The 12,907-nt window shown below is 41.0% G+C and overlaps 1 protein-coding gene across 1 annotated transcript; it reads right to left on the reverse strand.

The window, feature by feature from the left end:
* Nucleotides 1-1,095: 1,095 nt before the first annotated feature.
* On the reverse strand, nt 1,096-10,605 carry LOC309473895 (GTPase IMAP family member 8). Its single transcript, XM_082136144.1, has 6 exons — nt 10,450-10,605; nt 8,124-8,671; nt 6,433-6,733; nt 5,406-5,474; nt 3,899-4,167; nt 1,096-3,046 (listed from the first exon to the last, which is right to left on the reverse strand). The coding sequence occupies exons 1-6, from the start codon at nt 10,466-10,468 to the stop codon at nt 2,261-2,263; spliced, it is 1,992 nt and encodes a 663-aa protein (XP_081992270.1). The 5' UTR covers nt 10,469-10,605; the 3' UTR covers nt 1,096-2,260.
* Nucleotides 10,606-12,907: the final 2,302 nt, after the last annotated feature.

Genomic DNA, 12,907 nt, shown 5'->3' on the forward strand with positions numbered 1-12,907 from the left:
GGTTTCACAAGCGACAACAGAGACCAGTTCTAACGCAATGGCAGAAGATCCAGCAAAGCCTGAAACTGTTCTGTGGTTGAGCACAGACGAGCACTGAACACTATTGACCAGAACATGTCACCGCTGTCTTATAAACACTTCAGGAACTGTGGACACTTGTGGAGAAGTTAAACATGATGATGAGATGATCAATGTAACTCCACAACAACTACAGAAATGTCTCCACTAACATTCAGAAACTCTTCCTGAGTCTCTCCGTAAGGCTGCACTCGCTACTGGTTATTCTGGGATTCTGGATGAGTGAGATTGGCCTGTTTTGTTATTGCTGGAGTTTCTGAAGCTCGTGTAAAGACTCCGCCCTCTTCTGAACGGAGGCGGAGCTAAAGCTCATTTGCATTTAAAGGGACACAAAAAACGGTGCGTTTTTGCTCACACCCGAAAAGGGGGAAATTTGAGAAGCTATAATAAATGATCTGGTATTTTGAGCTGAAATTTCACAGACACATTCTGGGGACGCCATATATTTACATTACATCTTGTGAAAAGGTGACTAATATGTCACCTTTAAAAGTTAATTATTTTGTTTATTGGGTGTAATATAATAGGTAACAACGCTTTCATATATATATACATACTGTACATTATTGCAGCTTCTCTATTCCCAGTCTGTCTGAAACGCTCTGATTCCTACAAAGCCCCTCCTACTGAAGAGCCCAGAGTGCTCTGATTGGCCAGCTGACCCGGTGCGCTGTGATTGGCCAGCATACCCGGTGCGCTGTGATTGGCCAAACACCTCAAGCGTGTGTCGGAAATGTAATGCTCCTTACCATAATCAGTTTTCAAGGCTTCTAAAGGAACTTTAAACCCATTTACAAAACACCAGTCGTTTGGACATCGGTGGCTGAATTTTTCTCATGTCATGATTATGAAAACCTTTGACTGAAATCATACAGAGGATTAGTTTTTAATTGTGCTTGCATGTGAGTTGCATTAGAAAACTAAAATGTTAGTTTTATAAAACAGAAACATCTGAGCATCGACATCATTGGAATGCAAAGTTGAGAGAACATCCATCCATCAGAAGAAACACAAATATAAAGTTGTATGTATAATTTTATTTTTTGGTCACTACATAATTTCCAAAATGAATCTTTTTTATATAAATAATATTATTACTGCAAGACCCAGAAGCATATGAATGGTGTCGTTTTAAAATAAATGTCCTCCTTTTATCAGGACACAGAAATGTTTCTTTAAAATATGCTTATATTTCTGTTTAATATATATTTTAATAAATATATATGAAGTGTGGTCAGCTGGTTTAGGAGAAGTGAAGATATACATGTGCATGTGAACATAATTTGTTCACATTAACAGTTTTATGACAATATAAATATTGCTTTGTTAGGCTGGGACACATCTAGTGATAAATTAGTGATAAACACACAAAATGTAATTTTTGGTGCACATAAATTTATGGTTACAGAATTGAAAAAAAATGCAGTGAACGTGTTGATATGTTCTTGTGTTCATGAAACTGTTGGTAAAGAATCAGCTGAATTTAGAGTGGTGTGGAAACATTTAAAGGTGCAGTGTGTAATTTTTAGCGGCATCTAGTGGTGAGTTTGTGAATTACACCCAACAGAAGTTACGGTGGCCAACAGGAAGTGATGTCGTCGTCTAAGACAGCAGAGAGTAGCCAGTTAAACACTGTTTCTTTACAGAGAAAAATTAAGAAATGACAAATAACGATATGTTATTGCAAATATTATTGATACTTGTTCATCATTGTGTTAGTATTTAATTCTCTGACTTTAGCTCGCTTCTTTACACGAAGAACAACATAGTGACGAAAGGTGTTTGTCCGTTCAGGGCTCCTGTAGAAACATGTCGATGTAAGAGGACCTGCGGTGTGTGTAGAGAGAAATGCCTCATTCTAAAGTAATAAAAACATAACGGTTCATTATGTAAGGTCTTTATACGCCACTGAAAACATAGTTATGTTTATGATATTGCATTTCTGTCAACAGATCCGCCTAAATATTACACAATGCACCTTTAAAACTCAAAACTAAAAGATGAATATGCAGCACATATAATATGGCAATGAATATGGCAATATTGTATTATGTACAGTCATGCCAATAAAGCAAATTTGAATAAAATGTTGCCTTTGTACAGATTTGACTGATACAAGAAACCACAAAGGTGGGAATGATTTTACAGTTCACAGAGCAGCTCAAACTGTCTATTTCCGGATTCACTCTGTTTTCTGTTTAAGGAATCTCCGTCTCCCGACCTCCGTGGCCACGGACCCCAGCGTGGCTCCTACAGCGCCCCCTACAGCTCCCGCGAGGAACAGGCCTAGCGCCGCGCCGGTTAGCGCTCCGGCGAACAGCAGCTTCGGCACACGACTCGCTCCCGACCTCGTCGTCTCCCACACTGAGCGCAGCAGCGAGCGATCGGGAGCAGATGAATCCAAACGAATACTCTTCTCCGTCACCTCCTCCTCCTCTTCCTCAGTCTCTCGCACGGCGTCCAGAGAACTAGGCGACTGGTTCTGTCTGACTCTCCTCACGCTCTTCATCTGGTTCTCCTGGTTCTCCTGGTAAAGCGAGATGTTGTAGAAACTACCTCCGCTCTCCTTCACCGTCTGCTTCACCTTCTCCAGGAGCTCATTCATGTTTTTCCGTCCGGTTGTGAGAATGTGATATCGGTCTCCGCATCTCTGCACCAGCTCCAGCATCTCGGGCCGCTGGGAACTGATGTAATCCTCCACCGCCTCCACACCGGACGGTCCCTTCGGAAGCAGGTCGGAGCGCGTGAAGAGGATGATCGTGTGCCGGCGTACGGTCTCGGGTCCGAACGTTCCCTCGAGGGCCTTCAGCGCCGGGAGCTCGCAGAGAGTGGGCCGGTCCACGGGGACACAGAGCAGGAACACGTGAGGGCCCGGGGCCGACAGGGACACACACGAGGAGATCTGAGCTTTCACCTCCTCTGGAGATCTCTCCGACTGAAACCAGTCCGGTGTGTCGATCACAGACACCTGAAGGAGACATAAGAGGTTTAATCACATCAATCCACAGCTTCAGAATGTGAAGTGTACATTTCAAATAATCCAGTGTCGGTCCTCGGTTGAAATCATGTTGTGGAAAAGTGGGATTAAAACACAGGCTCTGTTTACAGCTGGTATTAATATGCGTTTAGGTCGATCGGATCACAAGTAGACGAGGGAGACATTCCCGTTTACACCTGATGTTTTAATCCGTCTCTTTTGTCCACTTTCACCCACTTCTGTCCTGATTTCTTCGAGGGGAGGGGAGAGGAAAATGTGTGTTTTTTCAGATCTTTCGGTCTAATGGACGAATAAGCTCACGCAATTTACATATGAATGCGACTGGAGATGAAAAACACACAGAGAGCATCAGCTTTAGTTTCTGCTCTAACAGACGCAAGATCCGCCGAATGCTGTGAGTGTGTGTTAGAAATCAGGAACGATCAGAGAACATTGTGCTTGGTACATTTTTCATCTTCAAACCAAACTTGGGTCTTCATCCGACCGGTTAAATCCCGTCTGGTTAGCACACTTCCCATAATGTTACGCATTAGATCAGTAGTCGGAGAGCAGACGGTCTTTAGTGGCTGTTCGAACACATTCATCCACATGAGCGTTTTCAACTCCCTCTGGAAGTGGTGAAAGTGGACAAGCTCAGAGCGTTTTACACCCTGTTTACAGCTGTATTTAGTGCCGTCTCCTTGTGATCCGATCAACCAAAATGCTTCCTAACACCAGGTGTAAACGGCCATAGAAGTTCCCACTTCGAGCACTGCAATAATCAGAGTAAGGACTTAATCTCAGTAAGATGTGACATGGCACGAGCAAAACTGTGACACTGACCCGCATGTCGTCCACGAGCGCTCTGGCCTTCACACACTCCTGATCCGCCGCTCTGACACGATCCTCTCCATGAAGCTCAAACTCCTCTCGACCCAGAATGATGTTCCCGGCCGCACTCTTCCCAGAACCACGACGACCCAGCAGAACCATCCTCAGCTCGGGCAGAGAAGAGTCATCCAGAAGATCAGAGGAGGGATGTGAGGATGATCCAGGAGATCCAGGAGAGAGAGTCTCGAAGTCATCCGAAACCTTCTGGAAACTGTGATGGACTGGAATGAGAAATAGAAGCAAATGTATCAGCATTAGGACCAAGGCTATTTTTGTAAATGAAAACCGAAACTAAGAGTAAAACTATTGGTCAAAAAACATTTTCGTAAACTGATTTTTTTTTTATTCACGTTACACTTTATTGTAAGCAGTCATTGTTACAGTGTAATTATATATTTAAGTACTGAGCAACACTGATTAACTACATGTACTTACTATAGGGTTAGGGTAGGATTAGGGTTTGGTTGAGGGTTAGTTGCATGTAATTATGCATAATTTACTGTTATTACTATGGTAAGTACATGTAACGTGTAACAAGGACACGGTTAAATAAAGTGTTACCAAAATTCATAATAAATGAAAAACTAAACTAAACTAACAATAGTTACTGAAAAACTAACTAATAAATAAATAATAAATAATAAATAAAATAATAATTAGCAAAAATAAATAATCGGTTTCGTTAATAATAAGCTCTTCTTATTAATCTGGAAAATCTGACCTGTGGCTGTTTAGGGAAATGTCTGTATATGATGGAGCTTCATGTACGTGAAGTTATCTGAATTTTTCATAATTTTTATTTTCAAGTTGCATTTATTTGTTCAATCTCAAACCATTATTTTATTATTATTATTAAGATGTCTAATCTGCACAAGAGTTAACTGTAATCTGTGCAAACATTAAACTTTGCTGAGATAAAACGTCTCGCTTTGGTCTACACTGGAAGTGTTCTGTTAGCTCTGCTAAACTATATAAAAACTAAATAGAAATGTGTTCACAAAATATAAAAACTAGAGTGAAACTAACAAAACCATTAATGAAACTAACTAAAACTAATCTGAGATTTAAAGCAAAATTGAAAACAATATTAAAATAAAACTAATTTAAAAATGCAAAACTATAAAAACCTTGATTAGGACACAGATTTCACAAACTGACTAAGTTGTGCATCGTCCTGTAGCATTCGAGCTCAAGACACGCATGATTCCTCAAATCGTGTGTATTGTTGAGGAGAGTGCTTCTTTACCAAGTGATCAGATGAAGCATTTTCATCTATTGGACCATAAAATATGTGGGGGGAAAAATCCCAGAGATGCCCATTCAAGAAGGCCAAACACTCAGAACGAGTCTTTGTATCAAGAGAATGATCAATTAACTTGTTTTATGTATGTGTGTAGTATGCATAAAGACGTATTTGTTAATGAAAAAAAAATAAATTGAGTCAATGTTATGAACCTACTAGTGTTGATGAAGCTCTGGCTGTGCTGAAGCTCTGGCTCCTCCATCATCTGACTGAGAATAGCTCCCTCTAGAGTTACACATCAACACATCTCATACATGAGCATCATTTCAAACAAACATTTCTCTCGTCATCCAAGTGGCATCAACATATATTCTTAGCATTTCGTTTTTGTGACTAGTTTGATTAGTTCAGGCGTATCCGATCCTGCTCCTCGAGGGCCACTTTCCTGCAGTTTGGCTCCAACACACCTGTGACCTCTCTGAAATATCCAGTGATCCCGAAGAGGAGTGTGTTTCCCGTACAACGCCGTAACTCGCTGCTTCACTACTATAGTACGATGAATCATTTAAGAAATCAACTAGCTCGTCACGACTGTTTGTCACGAAATTGGTCGTTCAACCACGTTGGTTAATGATGTCACGCATGTGGTGGAGTAATAACTACTGTTAATGAATCTGTTTGAGATCGAATTAATGCGAGATGTTTTGCTATAGATTACAGACAAGCATCTGACGACTATTTCTCATGTTTCTCAGTTATTTAGCTTTATTTCCAGATTCAATCATAGACTCGTTCTTATGCACTAAAGCACGTTCACACATGCGCACTCTTCAAAAACTACGCTTTAAATTTCTTTAAAATCTAAAAGACGTAAATGACATTTGTATATGTTCTAAATAACAGATATAGATTGCACTGAATGTCAGCTTGCTTGTTTTGCTCAAGATCAGGATTTATTGAGTCCACATGTCATGCAAACAAGAAACTCTGCTTCTAACCTCAGGTCCAGATCTGTCACTCCAAACACACAACTTTAACTCACAGACTCATGATGCTGATAACGACGGAACTTGCAACCATAGTTGGCTAACGATGCTTTCGGGAAACACACCCCAGCTTGATTAGCTGGTTTAAGTGTGTTTAACTGGGACTGGAGTTAAGCTCTGCTGGAGAAGGCCCTTCAGGAGCAGGATAGGAAACTTCTGGATTAGTTCCCTGCATTTGTTCTGGTTTATTTCAGTACCTTTGGTGAGTTTGAAGCTCGGGCCTCTCTCCAGAAGTGCATGTTTGCTCTGTGTTTCCTCATCCTCCCGCTTCTGTGACTGAAGTCCATTGATCAGGTGTTTCTCAATCACTTCATCACTTACGGGTTCCTCTGTTTGTTTGTCAAATGTGTTGATTTGTGTTAGTTTTCCTCCGTTGCCTCCGTTCCACATTGTGTCTCTTGCTGCACTGAGCTTCATCTCTGTTTTCTCCTCTCTGACGTCTTTCTCCTCTTCCCTGAGCAGGTGAAATCCTCCGTTCCTCTGTACCATCTGCTCCACCTGAGACACCAGAAACTAGGTAAACATGTCTCAAAATCATACAATTTGTACTTTGTCATAATACATCATCCCTTCCATTACAGTGTGACCCCTAAGATCATCTAAAATAAGTCATTTTTTTGGGTTCAGCATCAAACGCATGTTACTATCTAGATATAAATGTGTTAAATACAGTCCTGCCTTCCATCACTCAGGTCGTCTAATGAGAAAACACCATGATGCAGTCCAAACTACGAGTCTCTGTCGAGTCCGAGACCATTTTGTCAGGGTCTTGTCATTGACTGGCGCATTTGGACTTGAAACTGATCAAAGGGGAGTCTGGTTTCAAATACTAAAACAGTGCAGATATGTATTGTGGTCTGTATCGACTTGTGCATTTACAATTCTACATAAGGCAAATGTAATGTAAAAAAACAAAACAAAAAAAAACATGTTAAAGTCCTGGCAGAAAGCGATGCATAAGGATGTAGTGTAACGACGAATTATTTATTTTTTTCGAAGTGTTGACAACTTAGTGTTAAGTAATAATTGTTGCAAACTGGCTCGAGGTCATGGTGCAAAGGACCCTGGGTTGATTTTACTCCAAACCATCCCTTTAAGAAAATGGTAATAAAATATGACAAGAACTCAGTTGATATTTCACTGGTTTTGTCCATCCTTCTGTTAGACTCTCACTAATGAATTATGTTGAATATCTGTCAGCTGTTAAATTTAACTACAAAATTATATAATATCAATTTAGCTCAACCAATTACCAACCAAGGCTTAATTTTGTTCAGTCTGTGGTGTAAAAAAGATTGCATTACCAATTAAAGAAAAAACACTTCAGCAAACCATGGTCAAGTCAAAGTGTCAGAATAATTTGTGGTCCCAAATTTGTAAATTTTGCTGGTAGTCACTGTATGAAGAATTTATGGGTATAATATGTCAAGTTAAGTCACATTCATTTATATAGCGCTTGCCGCTTTTAACAATATCGATTTTTTCAAAGCAGCTTTACGGTGATATTAGGAAATTAAAGTAACAGAGATTGTTTTGGCTTTACAACAGCTTTAGAATAAAGTTATTGTCCAGCTAAAGTTAGTTTTGATTGATTCGCTTCTGTTGTAAAGATCATTAGTTATTACCTTAGGGTCCGCTAACATGACACCGTTTTAACTGAAAACAGAAACTTTTAATGTGTTCTGGCCGTTCATTTGCACAACAACAGTGTTTGGTGCTCGAAAACGCAAACCTTGAAACAGGTTCAAAGGTGCAAGCGGTGTACATTTTTCAAAAACGTTATTATCTTCATGTAAACTTCAAAAAAGCGAATTATGTGAATAATTTTTGGTTTGACTGTATGTAGGATGATCTCAATCAGCTTTCAGTCGGACACCTGTAGCCTCACCTTCTCCAGTAGAGAGACGACTTGCTGTCTGTCGTCAGATCTGCGGTTTCTGATCACATGACAGTGTCCTCGGCACCTCCTCACCACCTCCTGAAGCCCCTCCTCCTTGCTCAGGTACTCATCCAGACTACGGTCCATCAGGTATTCTCCACAGGTGAGCAGCACCAGCGTGTGACCCAGAACCGACTGCCCAAAAATGTGCTCCAGCTGATCCGGGATGCACTGCTCCATCTCCGTAAACTCCCCGATGGGAATGAGGAAGAGGAAGATGAAGGGCCCGGAGGCACTCAAGCTGAGGGAACGCCGGGTCTCCTTCTGAATGTCGGCCTCCAACTCCTTTCCCCGCCAGTACCAGCGAGGGGTTTCCACAACGCACAGCCGCCGGCCCTCCGAGAGCCCTCGCCGGATCTGGCTCACACGGGAAGAGGCCGGAGATCCCAGATCTGAAGTCTGACGCAGGAGTGTGTCCGCCGTCAGGGTCTTTCCACAGCCGATGCTGCCGACCAACACCAAACACAGCTCAGAGGGGGAGCCGCGAGGACCGATACCTGGAAGACAGAGATAGAACAGAAATCTGTTAGTCACTATAGCCGCGTTTCCACCGCAGGAACTTTCCCCAGGAGCTAGGGACTTTGGGCTGGGACTCTGTGTGTTTCCACCGCAGGAACTTTCCCCAGGAGCTACGGACTTTGGGCTGGGACTCGGTGTGTTTCCACCGCAGGAACCAGGGTCTAAATTAAGTTCCAGGTAAATATTTCCCCCTCCGAAAGTCCCTGTTTGCGAGGTAGTACTTTTTCAAAGTTCAGGAACTTTCAGGGGTGGGATTGGGCGCTGAACATGCTGATTGGTTGAGTTCATGCCGCTATACACATTAATTTGAGCCAATCACCTGAGCTGTAGATGTCAAGTGACTATTAACTAATGGATGCTGTAAAATGACATCAAAGCAACACTGATTGGCTGATGACATCACAAGAACACAGTGTCAAAGGCCCTGTTTACACCTGGTGTTAGGAAGTTTACACCTGGCGTTTCGGTTAATCGGATCACAAGTGAACGACACTAAATACAGGTGTAAACGGGGTCTAAAACTCTTCTAGCTTGTCCACTTTCACCACTTCCAGAGGGAATACATTAGGCTGGATTGCTTTCGTAGTGTAAACGCTCATTCGAGCGAATGCGTTTGAACAGCCACTAAAGACCGAATGCTCTCAGACTACTGACCTAGGGTGACCAGACTTCCTAAAATTCGGGACAGTCCCAAAATCTAAGCTGTTGTCCCCGATCCCGAATCCGGCCCTAAATGTCCCGAAAATTATACTAAAGCAAAATCTTGAGTAGTTATTGTCTGATAAAACATTAAAAACTGTCCGTGGAGGTTGGGTCGTCCTGCAGCCCCCTGCCGGCTGCTCATTGGCTGAAGCATCTTTTTTGTTTCTTTTTTTGAAGTTATACAAAGATACTGGAGTGATCGATCAAAGGAGGGATTGATTGGTCACTGTGTTAAAAAAAAATACTTCAGCCTAATGTCTGATGTCGGGGTCACAAAGCAAATCATCTACACAAGTAGTTTTCTTATTTAATGACCAACAATTTAGTTGTAATAATAATTTTGGCATAAGGCTTATTAGCATTAGGCTATAGCCTGAAAGGTCTGATTTACGTACTGTTACCACAGTCTTTTTTTTTTTTTTTTTCACAATGACATTTGAGTTCATGATTTTAATGTTATTTTGTAATGACAGACTAAACACTAATGACAGACTGTTGGGCTTTGAATAAAAATATATTTGGTTCAGATTTGAAATTCATTATCTTTTATTATAGGCTATATAGTCTAATATCATAGTAGGCCTTCAGTAGTGACGTCACAGACACACAAGAGCATCACACACTTAAAGAGCCTCCAGAAACAATCAGACAGTGAGAAGACTAGGAAATATAAGTGTAGTAACATCATACATTTTATGAAGGTTCAGAACCTCACCTCAAAAAGAAATACATTTCAGTTACAGTTTCAGACTCTATTTTTAGGTTTATGTGATTAATATCTTGTGTCGAATCTCTGTCCTCACACATTACAACATATGAGACACCAGTCAGTCCAGTTACACAGCATTCAGCAGAACACACACGCATTAGTAATAGAAGTTATAACTTACACTAAATTAGGTAAATGATTTAATCTATTTGTTTCTCCTCACTGTCATGAAATATTTCAATAACATTTAACAAAATTACTCATTTAATGAAACAAGTCATTTTAAACCGCTCACTGTACTGTGGGAGAACATGAACACGAGTATGAATGGGAATTTAATCTTACCCTGATTAGAGATATCCATGTGATTGTGTGTGTCAGGGAGGTCCGTGTCTGTCTCTCTCTCTCCTGATCCAGGTGTGAAGCGTCTCCGTGTGAGAGTGAAGAGACTCGCGTCCGTCAGAGATGCGCCACACCCCTCATCTTCTCTCCTGCAGTTGGGGTGGAGGAATGATCCTCGGCATGTGTGTGAATCACACTGATAATGCCACACCCAGAACAACTGGTTTGCTGGGGTTCAATGTTTTTTAAGTTTGAAAAGCTGGTTTCACATCCTGACCAGCTGAAAAACTGAAACCCCCTCCAAAGGCTTCTGTACACAGCAGAGTTAAAGCTGGTTTTATTATAGTAAATGTGTAGTAACCATGTTGTGTTTTTTTTTTTTTTTTTTTTTGGCGGATTGATTATCATTTGCAAATTATGGTTAGTGTTGCAAAACATTTACATTGTCATTTAGCAGACTTTTAAATTAACAAATTACTTACAAATTAGGACTAAATTAAGCGAGTCATCGTGAAGAGGCAAAAACAATGCAAGAAGTGCTCAAAATACAAAGGTCAGGCATTGCTCAGAGTAGCATAAGCCAGACAAGGGAGGACTAAAGGAAAAGGAAAGATTTTTTTTTATTTTTTTTATGAGGTTAAGTGCTCAAGGAAGAGATGGGTTTTCAGCTGTCTTTTGAATGTTGTCAGGGATTCTGCGTTCCGGATGAGGGCGGGAGAGCATTCCACCAGCATGGAACCGTGAATGAGAATGTTCTGGAAAGTGATTTTGTGGCTCTCTGTGATGGAACCACGAGACGTCGCTCGTTGACCGATCGTAGGCTTCTGGTAGAGATGTAGACTCGTAGGAGCGAGTGAACAACAACAACAACAACAACCTTTATTTATAAAGCACATTTAACACAATACAAATTGATCCAAAGTGCTGTACATAGTGCATAGCAGGACTACACTATAAAAAACAACAATTACAAGTTTCCAAAAGCTAAAGAATAAAAATGTGTTTTCAGAGTAGATTTAAAAATGTCCAATGAAGGAGCAGACCTCACATGATAAGGGAGAGCATTCCAAAGCCTGGGCCCAGCCACAGAAAAGGCCCGATCACCCTTTAATTTGTAGCGACATCGTGACACATTTAAAAGCAAGTGATTTGAAGATCTAAGTGCCCTAGCAGGACAGTATGGCACAATAAGATCACAAATATACCTTGGTGCACAGCCAGACAACGCCTTATAAACAAACATAAGGATCTTAAAATCATCTCTAAACTTAATGGGAAGCCAGTGAAGGGATGCCAAAACAGGAGAAATATGATCACTCTTTCTAGACCCAGTCAAAAGTCTTGCAGCTGCATTTTGAACAATTTGTAATCAAGATAGTGAAGATTGAGGAAGACCACAATAAAGAGAGTTGCAATAGTCTAATTGTGATGTTACAAATGCATGAATTGCAACTTCTAAATCTTTGCTTTAAAGAAGGTTCTTCAACTTTGCAATTGATCTTAAACTGAAAAAGCTTCCTCTAATAACAGCACTAATTTGTTAATCAAAAAATAGTGAGGAGTCAAAGATCACTTCAAGGTTTTTGATCTGTTTGCATACATTTGTTGAGAGAGGATCTAACTGGGCGGAGAGGAATCTGGCGGACATCCCAGAATTACAACCTCTGTTTTATCCTCATTTAGCTGCAGAAAATTATTTGTCATCCACCTCTTGATATCATCTACACATTCCAATAACACATCAAATGGAGCAGTGGTGTCAAGCCTTACTGGAAGGTAAAGCTGAGAATCATCTGCATAACAGTGATATGAAATGTTGTACTTCTGAAAAATGAGGGCCAAGGGGAGCATATAAAGGGAAAACAATAAAGATCCCAAAATAGATCCCTGGGGCACACCAAACAAAACAGGCGCAGATGACGAGGAACAATTTCCTAAATTTACAGAAAAAGTAATCTTTTCAAGGTAGGAAGCAAACCACTTTAATACAGTGCTCTTGACACCTACTAGCCGTTCTCTAGCCGTTCAAGAAGAAGGTTGCACAATTGCATGTTTAAAACTATCTGGAACGACACCTTTGGCTAAAGAGCTGTTTATGATAGCGGTTACCATATGACTAATGGTAGAAAAAACATCCTTAAAAAGATGAGCCGCGGGATAATATCTAACTTAGAACCGGAACACTAGAGATTATATCAGCTAGCTGAGTTGGAGACAGGTTTAAAGTTAGACAGACAACTCATAAGACAGGGCAGTTGCAAGTGACATGGTTCAGAGGGAACAATGGAGCTGAGTAGGAAAGTGAAGGTGAGTGAAAGTAGGAGGGAGCTGAGCTTGTGGTAGATCTGTAAGCAATCGTCAATGCCTTGAACTTGATGTGAGTGGTAGCCAGTGCAGAGAGATGAACAGAGGAGTGACGTGGGCCCTTTTGGGCTCGTTGAAGACGAGACGAGCTGCAGCA

Source organism: Leuciscus leuciscus (assembly GCF_965113295.1).
Source record: "Leuciscus leuciscus genome assembly, chromosome: 14".
Taxonomy (NCBI): Eukaryota; Metazoa; Chordata; class Actinopteri; order Cypriniformes; family Leuciscidae; genus Leuciscus; species Leuciscus leuciscus.